The sequence below is a fragment of the Hemicordylus capensis genome, chromosome 15 (genome assembly GCF_027244095.1).
Source record: "Hemicordylus capensis ecotype Gifberg chromosome 15, rHemCap1.1.pri, whole genome shotgun sequence".
NCBI classification, from domain to species: domain Eukaryota; kingdom Metazoa; phylum Chordata; class Lepidosauria; order Squamata; family Cordylidae; genus Hemicordylus; species Hemicordylus capensis.
In genome coordinates, this window is record NC_069671.1 from 16,481,033 (window position 1) to 16,498,038 (window position 17,006).

General features: G+C 50.2%; 1 protein-coding gene and 1 non-coding gene across 5 annotated transcripts in view; one reads left to right on the plus strand and one right to left on the minus strand.

Moving 5' to 3' along the window:
- The window catches only part of DGCR2 (DiGeorge syndrome critical region gene 2), a 38,870-nt gene that overhangs the window by 5,638 nt on the left and 16,226 nt on the right, over positions 1-17,006 (plus strand). For 2 of the 4 annotated variants that reach the window (XM_053280008.1, XM_053280010.1), the window contains exons 2-3: positions 8,679-8,711; positions 13,688-13,810. In XM_053280008.1, the coding sequence (XP_053135983.1) occupies positions 8,679-8,711; positions 13,688-13,810 (156 nt within the window). The remainder of the gene's footprint in view (positions 1-8,678; positions 8,712-13,687; positions 13,811-17,006) is intronic. The other 2 variants (XM_053280011.1, XM_053280012.1) reach the window with 1 other exon arrangement.
- Positions 10,554-10,622, minus strand: TRNAA-AGC (transfer RNA alanine (anticodon AGC)). Its single transcript has one exon. It is a non-coding gene; the product is annotated as a tRNA-Ala (tRNA).

The following is a 17,006-nucleotide window of genomic DNA, read 5'->3' on the forward strand; positions in this document are numbered from 1 at the left end:
CCCGGTCCTAGTCCAGCACTCTAACCACTACACCACGCTGGCTCACACATTGATCCATCTCATACATCCTCTTGCTGGTACATAGGAAGCTGCCATATACTGAGTCAGACCATTGGTCTGTCTAGCTCAGTGTTGTCCACACCAGGGATTCTCAGCATTGGGTCCCCAGATGTTTTTGGACTTCAGCTCCCATAATCCCCAGCCCCAGTGGCCTTTGGTTGGGGGTTATGGGAGTTGAAGTCCAATAACATCTGGGGACCCAAGGGGACAAGTCATGCTGGCTACCACCAGACCAGCTCTCCTATGTATGGATGATACTGATGTGGATGGCTCCATCCCCTTGAGGGGAGTCTCTTCCAGTGCTCACACTTCTAGTCTCCCATTCATATGCAGCCAAGGTGGACCCTGCTTAGCTTAGGGGACAAGTCATGCTTGCTACCACAAGACCAGCTCTCCTCTTGTTGTCGTGTCAAACCTACAGGAGAAATCTAAGCTGCTCCCCCCCCCCCCAAACGCCCTCCCTGAGGTCTTTCCCCAGGAATTATCTCTGACATAGACCGTAATTAGTAAAGCAATCACGTTTTTCCCACTTGGCCTAACGAGGCCAAAAGATGCAGGGCGGTGCAGATTTGTTTAAGAAGAACAAAAGTAAATTTGTTCCGAAAATAGGCTGGAAATCCAGGGCAGTTAGCAAAGGTCGAGTGACAGGAACATAGTCTCTAGGTTGGGTGTCTGGTTGGTGTCCTCAAGGGTGGAAGATACCCTGATAAAGGGTACGGTTGAGGTTCTGGTCTTGCCTCATGTTTCCCTTTTAAGCTGATGCGCGCACACACACAGACACCCCAAACTGTTTTGTATAGAGCGGTCATTAGGAGGATGGGGCCGCTCTGGGAAGAGCAGAAGGTTTCAAGTTCCCTCCCTGGCAGCATCTCCAAGAGAGGGCTGAGAGAGGCTCCTGCCTGCAACCTGGGAGAAGCTGCTGCCAGTCTGTGAAGACAATCCTGAGCTAGATAAGAGAGCCAGCGTGGTGTAGTGGTTAGAGTGCTGGACTAGGACCGGGGAGACCCGAGTTCAAATCCCCATCCAGCCATGAAACTAGCTGGGTGACTCTGGGCCAGTCACTCTCTCTCAGCCCAACCTACTTCACAGGGTTGTTGTGAAAGAGAAACTCAAGTATGTAGTACACCGCTCTGGGCTCCTTGGAGGAAGAGCCGGATATAAATGTAATAATAATGATAGATGGACCAAGGGTCTGACTCAATATATGGCAGCTTCCTATGTTCCTGTCATGGGTGGCAAGCAGACTGAATCCTTCCTCTTTTCCCTCCACCCCATGGTTGATGCTGTCAAAGTTAATATCGCTGACTACCAGCTTGCAGAGTCCAGATGGTTAGAAACTCCATCTGCATCAATTCTAGCATGATCCCATTTTTATTCTGTGTGTTCGTAAACATGGAAGTGTTTATTTACCTATGTTTTATTTTATTTATTTATTTTTGTGTTTATTGATTTGATTCCTATACCGCCCTACCAAAAATGGCTCAGGGCGGTTTACACAGAGAAATCATAAGTCAATAAGATGGTGAGGCACCCGAGAAACCGGCTAGTACATTATTTTGAGCCATGTCCGGCTTGCAACCGTATGTTATGTAAACAGGAAAATGTGTGTAAAAGATGAAACATCCAGGCTTCTGTGTGATACATGCACACTTTAACCAATGATCCAAAGGGCTGTCATAATAGGTGTCCTCTGTGCTCATGACATGCTGAGAGGCAGAATTAGGCAGAGGATTGGCAACAGAATGGATGAACATTTGAATAGACACTCAGGAAGCAGTTTGTTCTCTAACTTTTTCCATCTCTTTGCGGAATGAGTTTTGTTCTGGGCGGCAGTATCAAGGCAGTGTGCGCGCACGTGCATTCAGAATGGCGCCTTCCTGATTCAATCGGAGCGGGATCTAAAATTAATGTCAAAAAATCTTATGAGCGTGACCAGAGGAGGAAGAGTTGAGAACATAGGAAGCTGCCATATACTGAGTCAGACCATTGGTCCATCTAGCTCAGTATTGTCTGCATGGACTGGCAGCGGCTTCTCCAAGGTTGCAGGCAGGAGTCTCTCTCTCAGCCCTATCTTGGAGATGCTGCCAGGGAGGGAACGTGGACCCTTCTGCTGTTCCCAGAGCGGCCCCATCCCCTAAGAGGATTATCTTCCAGTGCTCACACAAATCGTCTCCCATCCAAATGCAAACCAGGATGGACCCTGCTTAGCAAAGGGGGCCATTCGTGCTTGCTCCCACAAGACCAGCTCTCCTCCATGCTCGTGCCACAACTGATCTGTTAGACTTCCAAGGGGCCACACAATTATTTGGAATTAGCGTTTGTTACATTGCTGTGTTTGACAACTAACCAGTCATACATACACTACTTAACACTGGCTTTAACCAGTTTCAGCGAGAGATAAATCCGCCCCTCCATGTCAGATTACTAGAGCTTGCAAATGCTCCCAATGATCAGGGCAAGGACTCTTTCATCAGGTTATTGTGTGCAACTTTCCTTCAGATGATTGTTGCTGCAGGCAATTGAGCGTTTTGCATATTTCTTCTGAGAGCTCTTTGCCATCCAGTAAGGATTTTTTGAAATCACAGGCTGGCTTTATTTATATTAATCTTACCAACAGCCAGCAATACCAGGACGCCGTTCTGTGTGGCCACCGGGCGCCTAGAAGCCAGCCGCAAACCAGGCCCCTTAATAGCCCATTGATTTCTAATTTTTATAACGTCTCCCCTCAACATGAATAATCAAGGTTGCCGGGAGGAAATAATGAAATGCTGTTTAAAATCTTGTGTATCTCGGCTAATCAGCATTTGCTACACGGCCTGCCATTGCTGGCATAATTAAAAATTGATTTGAATTTCATTTTCTCATTAATCTGGGTCTCCGTTGATTCCAGTTTGTGGCTGCTGTACCATGTTAGCTCTGTGCTGGGCCAGGATTTAGCCCACAGAATGGGAGCAGGCTCTCTCTTTCTCCCCTCCCTCTCCCCGCCCCCAGTCTTCCAGTAAGGTAAAGTGTGCCATCGAGTCGGTGTCAACTCCTGGCACCCACAGAGCCCTGTGGTTGTCTTTGGTAGAATACGGGACGGGTTTCCCGTTGCCGCCTCCCATGCAGTATGAGATGATGCCTTTCAGCATCTTCCTAGATCACTGCTGCCCGGTAGAGTACCAGCGGGGATTCGAACCGGCAACCTTCTGCTGGTTAGTCCCCGCTGAGCAGGGTCCCCCCTGGTTTGCATTTGGATGGGCAGCTACATGTGGGATGAAAGATATTTCCCTTAGAGGATGGGGCTGTGGCTCAGTTTTAGAGCATCTGCTTGCATGCAGAAGGTTCCAGGTTCCAACCCTGGCAGCATTCCCAGGTAGGGCTGGAAGAAACTCCTGATTGAAACCTTGGGAAAGCTGCTGCCAGTCAGTGTGGGCGAAACTGAGCTAGAAGGACCAATGGTATAGCTCAGTGTACGGCAGCTCCTACGTTCCGATCTACCTTTACAGGGGTGTCCAACTTCACCCTTCCATGCTGATGCAGTTGTTGGGCTGCATCAACACCCCTGAGCATACAAAATCTGTAGATTTAGGGCATCGGATTATTTCCCGATTCTCAGTTCTCTACGAAGCGCACATCCCTGGTTCCTGCAAGAAACTGTGACTTGGCGAAAATAAGCAAATCGCCGAATCTCTTTAGGATCCATTCGATGCTGCTGAATCCTCCGGTGGACCAAAGGGCAACCAATGCTATTTCTGGCAACTTCTCTGCAGCCAGTAAAGCCTGTAAACATGGGAATCTTCTTCAACGCTTCCTTGTCCTCTGGAAAGGGGCCGTGCAGGGCAGCAGAAAGCATTCAGCCTGTTTCCACGCCGGCCAAGAAATGTGAGTTTATTTGCGCTGGCTCCCTTTTTGCAGACTGAAGGATTGTTGTTCTAAGACGGAGAGCGTCGTGATGGAGCTGGCCTTCTAAATAACGAGAAACAAACTCCCGCTGCGGGAAGCGTCCTGTTCGCGGCTCGGAGCAGCCGAAGGGGAAACTTCGAAGCCGTTGGGCTGCCGGAAATTGCTGTGAGGCTGGACCACACGGGGTGGTTCCGTGCAGCCCTAACAAATGACCTGCCTTTGTCAAAGTATCGCTCGGCGCGGAGCGGCCCCAAGTCCAGCTGGTGCATTGATTTCTCGGAGGATTCCAAGCAGGAGGCGTGTTCTGCCTAGGCAGACTTGGATGTGTGCCTGGAAACCTTCACCCGGACCACCCACCGTGTGGGTCTTGATTGGACGGGAAGGCAGGGGACCACTGGTGGTCCTTCCCTCCCCCCCAGTGTGAGAGGGAGTGTGTTGAGCTCTGGCCCCATCCCGATGTGTTTTCGAGAGATTAGGTCCGGCTGAGTTATAGGAAGGTAGAACTCCGTCCACCTAGCTCAGGGCAGACCCTGCTTAGCTAAGGGGGCGAGTCGTGCTGGCTACCGCCAGACCAGCTCTCCTCTAGAAATGGGCTAACTAACTGACCCATAATTTGGATGCTGCCTGTGGGAACTGAGATTGGGAATGGGGCATTTTGGAGCCAGTTCCAAGCATGTTCTGCATTTTGCGCATAACAGCAGGATGCAGGCTGCGTAAAGGATAGGCGTGAATGTCACTGCAATTTCCTTTTTTATTGTAAGCCGATTTCCCTCTGATCTTACATTCTTGCACTGATAATGCTGGGTCACTTGTAAGGGCGAAATTAAGAAAAAGTGTGTGTGTGTGTGTGTGTGTGTGTGTGTGTGCGCGCACTTTCCCCACATACTAAGTGCAATCACAGCGCTTTGTTCCTCCAGAGCCTCAGATGTACTTAATGGTAATCCAGATTTGTTTGCGATTAGTTTTTAAAAGGCTAATGCATATGCACTGATGGCGGAAGTTAGGTGCATGCAGTTTCAAGTGCGAAGAATCTAGCCTGTCTTGAAGAATCTAGAATCTATTCTGTCTTGAAGAGTGGTAGATTTTAGCAAAGGAAATTTTGCTTGTTCAACTTTTTTATGTCAAATATCTCTTAGCCGCTACGGTTCAGTGTTCACAGCGGTCATGTCTGCAAATCTTTCTTTTCTCTCCAGATAGCAAACTGTCAAGTACTAATGAGCGATGTGTATATGAAGAAGTTCACTGATTGCACTGAGGAAACACAGCTGTAGAGAGCATTTTAGGTCTTGGCAAAGAGGGCTGTGCGAATATCAACCCAGTAAGGCATATTGTATATCTACTGCCGTACACCAAAAAGATGAAGCTTATTTGGAGCAAACGCTTGCGATCCCAAAAACTCACCCTCTGTACTCTCAGCTCTAAGTTTGTTTTAATAGTAGAGTGCGTGAAGTTTATCTGCATGCATATTTATTTATTTAACATGTTTTTATACCGCCCCACACTCGCTTCTCTGGGCAGGTTACAGATGCTGGACTAGATGGGCCTCCTTGGGCCTGATCCAGCAGGGCTGTTCTTATGTTCTTATGAACACACTTCAGCCTCTGTTAGACATTGTATTGAACTCTTGTAGAGTAACTCCACAATATACACGGCTACATATCTGTCACAGGTGCAGTTGTCCATGCTTTATGCTGAGCACACCTTCCAATGTGTACTGTGCATTTGAGGGACCTGTGCCCCGATCACCTTCTAAAAACGAACACCGCAGTCTGCATGAGAGCTGTACACCTGTGCTCCGTAATGTCTGAACAGGGGCTTCCTTGTCTGCTCATGGAGTGTTCATCTCTGGAACGTTCCTGGTGCTTCAGTGGCTGGGGAAATCTTTCTTACTCCTCTCTGTCCCCTCTCCTTTCCCCAAACTCTCACGGTGACACCAGATTTGATCTTGAAAGTCTAAATTGGTTTTCCGTGAGCTTTGTCAAGGTCGTAGGCCACACTCCATAAAATGAGGCAAAGGCCGAGCGAATGTGTGCATTCGAGTTGCTTAGTCTTCACAGGCTAAATCTGCAGGCAGATAAGCTCCCTGTCAAAGTCTCGGGCAGTTCCAAGGAAAGGGGACCGAGAGAGTGCCGGAAATCCAGGTCCGAAGCCTTCGAGGTGGAGTCGGCCGTCGACTCTCTTCCTCCGCCAGACCTCCACTCTGCCCGCTGTTGTTTACTTGCTGTCACGAGGTAATAATTTCTCAGCAATGCAAAGCAAGCAGTTCCTGAGTGCGCCATCCCAGCCCTTTGGAAGGAAGGGTGGTTTTTGATTGAAGTTCCTGTATTACATAACCGGCCGCTTTGTTCAGGTGCTCCCCCCCCCAACCCGTCTTGCTTTGCTTCGTATTTGGGAATCTTTGGAAGTTGGGGCAAAAGCGTCCCCCTTTCAGCCGGAGAAAAGGTCTCTTTGTTTGAGCCCACAGAGCCTTCCGCAGGAGGAGAGGCCTGGGGAATTTCTAACCAGGGATTCCATTCACCCAGTTCTGATGCCGCCGCCAACCGCAATGTTCAGCCAAAACGACACATTTCTTTGGCAGCTCGTGTCACTGGTGCTGCATCTGGCCCCTCAGAGAGTGGGAGGAGAGGGTGAAGTGGCGAATGCAGAGGTGACTTGGCAGGATGAGGCCAAGTTGAGACAGATCCAGCTTCATATGTAGCCCCTCAGGTGGCTTGGACTGTCTTTACCAGCTGATCTATAGATGTAGTGTCAGGCTGGGATGGGAAAAAAAAATCACCCGAGACAGGGCCTTCTTGGTGGTTGCCCCCAGGCTCTGGAATCCTCTCCCAGTGAATGTCCGCTCCTTGACATCTGTGGCTGTTTTTAAAACCACCCTTCTATTTGTTCAGGCGTTTCCCCCTTAGGGGCTGCGGAGTCTCTCGGCTTTCCTGTTTCTGTTTGTCTTTTTAATGGTTGTGTTTTGCGGTTTTAAGGTTTTTACCGTTTCCCTGATTTCAAGGCGTTAGATATAACCTTTATGGGATTTTATTGTGTCTTAACTTTTTATAAACTGCCTTGGGATGCATTATGAAAGGTGGTATAAAAATTGAACAGGAAATAAAAAACCGGCCCTGGCATTCGGGGAAAGGGGACCCCTTCTGCACCCTCACCATCAGTGGCAGCATGTGGCCTCCTGAAGAGCTTTGCGCGCATGCCCCCCTCGCCACTCGCAGCCGCTCTTGCCACCCGCATGGCTGTTTGGCACCTTGCCTGGTCACTTGGGCGTTGCTCGCCTCCTTCCCAGCAGCCCCTGAGGCATCTCTATAGAGTGCAGAGTGCGCATGCGCTGTGATGACACGGGGCGCATGCGCGCCTTGGATTCCCAGCTGGTTCTGGGGCTGCTCGGGAAGAGGATGGCAGCAGGAGCGGTCAGTGGGAGGAGGAGGAGGAGCCATGGAGGTGGCCGTGGGGGCGGGGCTTGGAACACTGGTAGCTCCGCCCTTGCGGGTCCATTGGGGCCGGCCCATTTGAGCCGTAATTGGTCCGGCCCCTTTGGCAGTCAGTCCTTGTACAGATTCGTAGGGTGTGCATGTGTGTCTGTACATGTATCTCCTCCTGGGAGTAAAGCACTGTGTACGAGTGGCATTCCTGGCTTCCACGCACGATTTCAAAAAAAGCAAACCACGCGGAAAAGATGGTTCCCGTTCCCCAAAGAGTTTGAAGACTAAAAAGAAATGGGAGACACCAGCAACAGCCACTGGAGGGATGTTGTGCCGGGGTTGGAGAGGGCCAGTTGCTCCCCCCCTGCGAAATACAAATAACACCCCCACTTTGAAAGGTGCGTCTTGCCCAGTTAGCGGGGATTGGAGTAATTTCCTTTTGCTTTCTGTCTCCTTGCTACTGTTCTCATGGTTTCTGTAAGAAGGCTGTATACGGTGCTCGTTTATTCTATCCTTTAAAAAAAAAAAAAAAAGTAGGGTAATTGCTTTTGGTAATCAGGGGAGTCTGTTCAGCAGGTGTTTCCAGCCCCAAGTTCCCAGATATTCTAGGACTACAACTCCCATTATCCCTGACTATTGGCCTCTGTGCCCAGGGTTGATGGGGGCTGTAATCCACCTATTGCTGGAGTTGGATTACAATTGTGCAACCCTGCACTAGTGAAATGCAAGAGTATGCCTACTTCTTAGCCAGTGTTTTCTCTCGTTTTTTCCGTCTCTGTGCGGAATGGGTTTTGTTCTGGGCGGCAGGATCAAGGCAGTGTGCGTGCACCTGCATCCAGAGTGGGGCCTTCCTGATTCAACCTGTGCGGGATCTAAAATTAACTGTGCAGACTTAAAAAGAAATTGTGAGCGCGGGCATGAGCGCACACCTTAGAAGGAACACTGCTCTTAGCTGAAGAGGTGCACAATATAGGAACGTAGGAAGCTGCCTTCTACCGAGTCAGACCCTTGGTCTATCTATCTCAGTATTGCCTTCACAGACTGGCAGCGGCTTCTCCAAGGCTGCAGGCAGGAATCTCTCTCAGCCTGATCTTGGAGATGCTGCCAGGGAGGGAACTTGAAACCTTCTGCTCTTCCCCGTGCAGCCCCATCCCCGGAGGGGAAGATCTTCCAGTGCTCACACTTCTAGTCTCCCTTTCATATGCAACCAGGGTGGAGCCTGCTTAGCAAAGGGGACGATCTGGCCTTTCTGGTAATGGAACGCTGCCATCTCCTATACCCCTTGTAAGTTTTCTTTTACATTTCAAATTTCAGGTCCTGGGCTAGCTCTGGCAAGACTTCTTTCAGGTGAGTGTCCGATATGGACTGATTCCCTAGCTTTTAGCCTGCCCATTGTTGTAGACTTGAAACCATAGGATAAGAATGGACTTGTTTTCACTCTAATTTGTCATTTACAAACCCACTTGTCAGTGTGAGCCCATGAAAAACCTCATACAGCCTCCCCTGCTAACTGGGCAAAGAGGCACCTTTTTAATGTGGTGATTCTCTTTTTTAAGCAGGGGGAGAGCAACTGGCCCTATCCATCCCCAGCACAGCATCCCTCCAGTGACTGTTGCTGGTGTTTTTCTTATGTTTCATTTTAGATTGTGAGCCCTTTGGGGGACAGGGATCCTTCCTTCCTTCCTTCCTTCCTTCCTTCCTTCCTTCCTTCCTTCCTTCCTTCCTTCCTTCCTTCCTTCCTTCCTTATTTCTGTATGTAAACTGCTTTGGAAACTTTTGTGAAAAGTGATATATAAGTTGTTACATCCCTTTGGGGAAACCCCACCCCCTTAATTCTCTTGCTTTGTATATTTTTTCCAGCCGATTGTATATTTTTTCCAGCCTTTGTATATTTTTTCCATCTCTCTAAAAGACGCTTCACAAATTGTTTCTGTGGCTTTGTTTGCGTTTAAAGGAGTCATAAGAACATCTCAAAACGCTTGAAGTGAGCCCTTTAAGTTTCATAACGGAGGGGTGGCATCTTGCTTGACGCTACCTGCACAAATGCCAAGATGTGTCTGTCCGTCCCCACTGTCCCCCCCCCCCAAAAAAAAACCAACACAAAAAACCTGCTGACGTGTGAGCTGCTGAAAGCCTCCCCTGAGAATCCGTCTGCCCCAGGCTCACCCCATCGGTTGCAAAACTTGATGTGGAAACAGCCTGGCAATCCAGCTCTGAGTGAGGCTCAAAGAGCTGACTTCACAGTTAAATCTCCCAGCTGTGTTTGGCAATTTGACTTTGCAGCATGGCTGTTCAGTCTCTTGGGAACGCTTTCATAAGCCAGCGTGAATTGTCCCCTTTGCTAAGCAGGGTCTGCCCCAGACAGGATGCCTCTGAGTCCCAGTTGCAGGGGAGTCATAGCAGGAGAGAGGGCAGGCCCCTTTCAACTCCTGCCTGTCGGCTTCCAGCGGCATCTGGTGGGCCACTGTGCGAAACAGGAGGCTGGACTAGATGGGCTTCCTTGGGCCTGATCCAGCAGGGCTGCTCTGATGTTCTTATGAACACACGGAAAGGCCTCATCTCATACTGTGTGGGAGGAGGCAATGGTCAACCCCTCCTGTATTCTACCCAAGACAACCACAGGGCTCTGTGGGCGCCACGAGTCGACACCGACTCGACTTTACCTTTACCTACAACTATCCTAGTCTAGGTATCACAGTTACATTTCTAGGCACCCTGGTGCTTGGGATTTGTCAAGCTCTGGTTTAAGCAACTTGGACAGGAGAGCTGGTCTTGTTGTAGCAAGCATGACCCGTCCCCTTAGCTAAGCAGGGTCTGCCCTGGTTGCATTTGAATGGGAGACTTGAAGTGTGAGCCCTGCTAGATCTTCCCCTCAGGGGATGGAGTCCCTCTGGGAAGAGCATCTAGGCTCCAAGTTCCCTCCCTGGCAGCATCTCCAAGATCGGGCTGAGAGAGACTCCTGCCGGCAACCTTGGAGAAGCCACTGCCAGTCTGTGAAGACAATCCTGAGCTAGATAGACCAAGGGTCTGACTCAGTATATGGCAACTTCCTATGTTCCAGTGCCACTAATAGCATAGGAAGCTGCCTTATACTGAGTCTGACCATTGGCCTCTCCAGCTCTGGACTGTCTACACTCACTGGCAGCAGCTTCTCCAAGGTTTCAGGTAGGAGCCATTCCCAGCCCGACCTGGAGATGCCAGGAATTGAACCCGGGACCTTCTGCATGCTAAGCAGATGCTCTACCACTGAGCTACGGCCCCATTAAAAAGGGTGACCTCTTGGATGTGCCGTTATTTGTCCAGTAAAACAGCATTAAAGTTAAAGTGCCGTTGAGTCGGTTTCGACTCCTGGCGCCCACAGAGCCCTGTGGTTTTCTTTGGTAGAATACAGGAGGGGTTTGCCATGGCCTCCTCCCGCGCAGTATGAGATGATGCCTTTCAGCATCTCCCTATGTTGCTGCTGCCCGATATAGTCCCAGCGGGGATTCAAACCAGCAATCTCTTGCTCCCTAGGCAAGTTACTTCCCTGCTGCGCCATTAAATAGCATTGTTTGGATATTTTTAGTGCTACTTGCATTCTATTCCTTTCCTGCTCTTACCCACCTCAAAGTTCCTAAGTGCTGCGCTCTTCAGTCTTCTTCTCTCCTCTTGTTGCTGCACACCGGCTATAGATTTCCCCCCTCCCTGGCCGCCCTGTCCTCTGTCGCGGTGGCGTTTAGTTTCTCGATAACCCCATCTCCGAGTTCAGCACACTCGGCTCTGCTTTGCCCCTTGAAGTGACGGTTCCCCACCCTGCACCGTGGCATACGCTGATTTGGGGGAGACGGTAGCAAATGGGTCGGGGCCGTCCGTCCGTCGTCGTCTTCTCCAGTCGTCTAGCAGGTCTGAATTCTTCGTTCGTTTTGGTGACCTGGATGTTCGTTCTGAGTAGGCGGCGTGTCAGGCAGGATAGGCCTATTTTTATTTCCTTGTTCTGGCGTGAGCAGCCTTTCTGCTCCTTAAGACAAAGCACTTGCAGTCTTCTTGAAACGACTTCGTCGCCTTCTTACGCCTTGGTTTGGAGACCCCTTCCTCTTTGTTTTCTGCGCGTGTTTCTGCCCCGCATTTATTGGGTTCCCAAACTGACTTTTTTTTTTAAAGCCATTTTCAGTTTGGCTTGTGGTCCTTAGCAGGCAAGGCAGTTCTGCAACCTTAGGAATAATGTTAGTAAAAGGGGAGGCTTTTTAAAGTTCTGTTTTGATTTAGGATTGTGTGCGTGAAAAGCAGGAACTTCTTAAGCTTAAATGGTTCTGTGCTGTAGGAATTAATCCCTGCTAACTTGGCAAAGAGGCACCTTTTAACGTGGTGATTCTCTTATATTTAGCAGGGGGGGAGCAACTGGCCTTATCCACCCCCAGCACAGCATCCCTCCAGTGGATGTTGCTGGTGTCTACCTTGTGTTTCTTTTTAGATTGTGAGCCCTTTGGGGACAGGGTTCCATCCATCTTATTTATTTATGATTTCTCTGTGTAAACCGCCTTGAGTCATTTTTGGAAGGGCGGTATAGAAATCGAATAAACAATAATAATTTGGCCGCCAATCTGGGGGACTCCTAGTCCGCTCTGGGAAGAAATACTGTTAATATTTTATGGCAGCAAGTGGATATTGGTAGATTCTTGCCAGGGTTGTAGATTTTCCGGGAAAACCTGGAATGGAAAATTTCTACTTAAAAGTACTTGGGGAAATTAGTAAACCCGGTTGGGCACCCTCGGGCTAGAGCAGGGGGTTCCCATTTGTGGCACTCTAGATGTTGCTGAACTACAACTCCCAGCATCCTCAGCTGCAGTAAATCCTTGGAAACCCCCAGACCAAGACAATGAGAGAGGCTTCGCAATCCCATCGCATTTGGTTTGCATACAGAAAAAATAGGTTTTGGCAAATGGGTTTGCTGTGCTGGATGTGCAGAGATTTTCTCGGTGTGTGTTGGTGTCCCAATGTGCACACTACGCCTTAGGAGATCTCCATATGCCAAGCGGAGTTATCTGTCTCAGCTGTTCCCGTCGTTTTCTGGATGGTCGTGGCTGGGCTGCAAGCTAGCTCCCTTGATTCTAAGGAACTGCTAACCTCACGTAACTCTTTGAGGCAGAATGCTAAACAGCCTGCACCGGCTGTGTTTCCATGATCTTGGTTCTCCATAGTGGCTCAGAACGAAGTTTTTCCTCTGTCCCTTTTCCACCCGCCTGAAAAAACCTGTTTGCAGGTGTTGCCGTTCTCCCAACTTAGGGTGTGTCCCGGGAGAGTCCTCCATTAGAAAGCACCGGCATGCATTTTACAGGCGTTTACAGCCGCACAGCTTTCACAGACCGCACTATTAAACGTACTTGCATGGGAGAAAACCCCATTAAAATTGAGAGGAGTTGGTTCCAAGTTTCAACCTGGATCGCATCTGGGCACCTAATTTTAAGGGTTTCAGCCCTACCTGTTGGACCTGCCTGTTTCCTGACCGTTAAAATCGGGGTGGGAGGCGAGCTACCCAGATCTGTATGGCTGTCAGAATTCATGCATTTTCCTCCAGCCCAGGTTGCTCCCAGCACAGCTTCCCAGCTTTTAACCAAGGGTGGAGGAGAGGAGAGTTCTCCTACCCCCATCCTTCAGTTGTGAGAACCCTCACACTGTTTCTGCCCAGCTACCGGCATCCAGCACGTCCCCCATCTTCACGGCAACCATAGAGATCTATGCCTACAGCGGCCACCGTCCGTGGACACACTAGCCTTCAAAGCACACTCTGTGATTCCCGAAGCTGGAGCACCTTTGACAGGGCTGTGCCCGCCTCCTGCTCCTTCGTGGCCAATGAGAGATCGGCTGCTTGGGTCACGAGGCCCTTCCATTCTGCTGGCAGTGCAAAGCCTGCTGGGAAGGTATCGGGGCTCTTGGAGGACCTTCCATGGAATTGTGGGGCTTGGAGCTGGTGATGCGGCTCTGGAGACCTCGCCGGCCACCATCGTGTGCCGGCTGGGTTAGCAGAGCCCGGCGGCGGTGGTGACCGTGTGCTGCGGACGGGGGTAACGGCTTGCCTGGGCTCCTGCCTGCCTCCAGACAGTCGTGTGGGCAAGCCTATATAGCGGCATAGTTGGGGCTGCAGAAATCCACTCGTCTGCTAGTCTGTGGCGAGTGAAGAATGGTGCCTGGCGAGTGGGAAAAAAAGCCCTGATGAGCAATGTACCAACACATTTTGTCCGGCTGCTCCAATGAGCTGGCATTTCTCCACCCCGGGCATAGTAGTTTGTCGCTCGATGTTTTTGTCTGCGGGAGGTCGCCAACGCACCCCTCCGTGTGTCTTTCAGAGCTGCGCTGCATCCCAGGACAGTTCACCTGCCGGAGCGGCTCCATCCAGTGCATCCCATTGAACTGGCAGTGCGATGGGTGGCCCACCTGCGAGGATGAGAGTGACGAAGTGGACTGTCCAAGTAAGTGGGCCTGGGAGGAGCGGTTTGGTCTGGCGGAGGTTTCTGGTGGTTGCCACTGGGTGGAACAGGATGCTGGACTCGATGGGCCGCCTTGGGCCTGATCCAGCCCAATGATTCTATGAACATTTTATGGCTGAGACCTATCCTGTATTATGGTACATAGCTGCAAGGATTGAAGGATGTGCTATTTGTGCTGCTGCTGATAACAGAGGTGTATCGGAGGAGAGTTGGTCTTGTGGTAGCCAGCTCCCCTTTGCTAAGGAGGGCCCACCCTGGTTTGCATTTGGATTGGATACGACATTCACGAGCCCTGTAAGATATTCCCCTGATGGGGTGGGGCCGCTCTGGGAAGAGCAGAAGGTTCCCAGTTCCCTCCCTGGCAACATCTCCAAGACGGGGCTGAGACAGAGATTCCTGCCTGCACCCTTGGAGAAGCCGCTGCCAGTCTGTGAAGACAACACTGAGCTAGATAGACCAATGGTCTGACTCAGTATATGGCAGCTTCCCATGTTCCATTTTAGGAGAGGAGAACTGCTCTTGTCGTAGCCAGCATGACTTGTCCCCTTAGCTAAGCAGGGTCTGCCCTTGTTGCATATGAATGGGAGACTAGAAGTGTGAGCACTGCAAGAGATTCCCCTCAGGGGATGGAGCCGCTCTGGGAAGAGCAGAAGGTTCCAAATTCCCTCCCTGGCAGCATCTCCAAGATGGGGCTAAGAGAGATTCCTGCCTGCAACTTTGGAGAAGCTGCTGCCAGTCTGGGTAGACAATCCTGAGCTAGATAGACCAAGGGTCTGACTCAGTATATGGCAGCTTCCTCTTTTCCTACTTTCCCCCGCCTACATGCACAGGCCCTTCCTGTTCCTAGCCTGTTTTGCCGAGGCTCAGTTATGGGGCAAATCCACGACTGCTTTGTTTAATTGGGCTGCCAGGAAACAGCTGATTTATTACAACTTGGATCCAAATTCTCCCACAAAGGCAAACAAAGCTCTCTCCGTCTGTCTTGCAAGCCCCGGAAAACAGCTGGCAGCTTGATGCTGGTGAGAAAAACATGCTGCTTATGTAATCTTACCCGACACTTTGATTACCGAACCCACCGCCTTCATAATGTGTCTCTGGTTAAGGCCTTGCTCGACATTCTGGTTTAACAGCTTGGCATTGAAGACATCACAATAATGAAGCAGCACAGCACCATAGAGGCGTCCGTAAACACGAGATTAAGTGTGACTCATCTGAAGGTATTTTTTTTACGCCTCTGATCTAAAACAAAAGGGAGAGGCATTCTTCAAGCTCCTATTGGAAGGTAGATATCCTATCAAGGTTGCCCCCGAGGAAGACTGAAAATGAACGCAGGAAGCTGCCATATACTGAGTCAGACCACTGGTCCGTCTAGCTCAGTGTCGTCTACACAGACTGGCAGCAGCTTCTCCAAGGCTGCAAGCAGGAATCGCTCCCAGCCCTATCTGGACATGCCAGGGAGGGAACTTGGAACCTTCTGCATGCGAGCATACAGGTGATCTTCCCAGAGCAGCCCCATCCCTTAAGGGGGATATCTTCCAGTGCCCACACGTGTAGTCTCCCATTCAAATGTAAACCAGGGTGGACCCTGCTTAGCAAAGGAGACAAGTCATGCTTGCGACCACAAGACCAGCTCTCATCCCATAATGCATTATGCAGAGCAATTCCACATGTTCCTCTGGTACACCAGTTAAAACCAGCAAAAACTGAGTGGGTATATCATTGGAATGAGTACTTTTTAAACTGGTATGCGCAAAGAACTCTTGTCCTAGGGTAAGAGGACGAATTGATATATTGGCCAGTCTGCTGTTTCCAAGTACCAGGTTGAGGCCTGCCTACTTCTTTGGTTCCATTCCCATCTTTCTCCTACTCAAGACCGTAACCAGCTTTTTTTCTCTCCCCCACCCACCCAAGTATCCTGTGTCTGGTTTCTAAAATTTTGGGCTGCTTCCTAGCTCTGTAGAAAATCGGCCAAGGCCTGATCGATATCCCCCAGAGTGGTAGAACAGTGGTAGAGAATGTGCAAGAGCAAAGGCAGAATCAAATAATGTTGAGGATTCTGAAGTTGGAAGGGACCTTTAAGGGTCTTCTAGTCCACCCCCCAAACTTGGTACAAAGTGGACCATTAGTGCTTGGTACCACATGACCGGCTCAGGACAGAGTTTTTGATTCTCTCTGCAGAAACCAGGAAGGCGAGCCGGTCTTGTGGTAGCAAGCATGAATTGTCCCCGTTGCTAAGCAGGGCCTGTCCTGGTTTACATTTGAATGGGAGACTACATGTCTGAGCACAGTAAGATATTCCCCTTAAGGGGTAGGGATGCTCTTGGAAGAGCACCTGCGTGCAGAAGGCCCAGATTCCCTCCCTGGCATCTCTAGATAGGGCCAGGAGAGACTCCTGCTGGAGCTGCTGCCAGTCTGGGAAGACAGTCCTGAGCTAGATGGAGCAATGGTCTGACTCGGTATATGGCAGCTTCCTACGTTCCTAACCAAGCGATATGATCCTGCTGCAGCCACTGCCAGATGGCCAGGCCCGTGGTCAACCACCACAAAATAAAGCACCCCAAACGTCTGTACTGATCAGATGCGGGGGGAAGTTCCCCCCGCCCCCAATTAGAATGATCTTAAGCCATTCTGTATATCGAGTCTGCCCCTTGTGGGGTCTCCGAATACTCTACCCCGACTGCAAAGATCAATCCACAAGGCATGTTTGCAGCAGAGCAGAATCTTTAGGAGGCCTGCGTGTATATCCATTCTTCAGTTGTCAAGTGCTAAATCTTGCTTCCCCCAATTTCTTTGCATAGCAAGGAGGCACCGGGGAAGATTCCCCCCCACAACACCAAATTATATTAAATTCCAGCTTAACCGTAAGCCCCGACGCTCAGGAACCCTCCCTTTTGGCCAGCTTGTCTCGAATGCCAGTGGCATCTCTGGCCCATCCTAATTTTGGGGGGATCTTTGATCTTTGGGCTTAGAAAGGATAAAGCCCCACCGGCTGCCGCTGGCTTGTGTGCTTGAAATTGCGGGGAGGATTTACGCAGCCTCCTCTCTGCTCTGTTTTTCGTGGAATAAATACGTATTCTGGGAGGGGCTGATTCAGCGAGCTGATTGGCCAGTTCAAACAGCCGTTGTGGGTTTGCTCGCTCCGGGACGGAGGGTTAATGCCACCGCTGTGTCAGGTTCC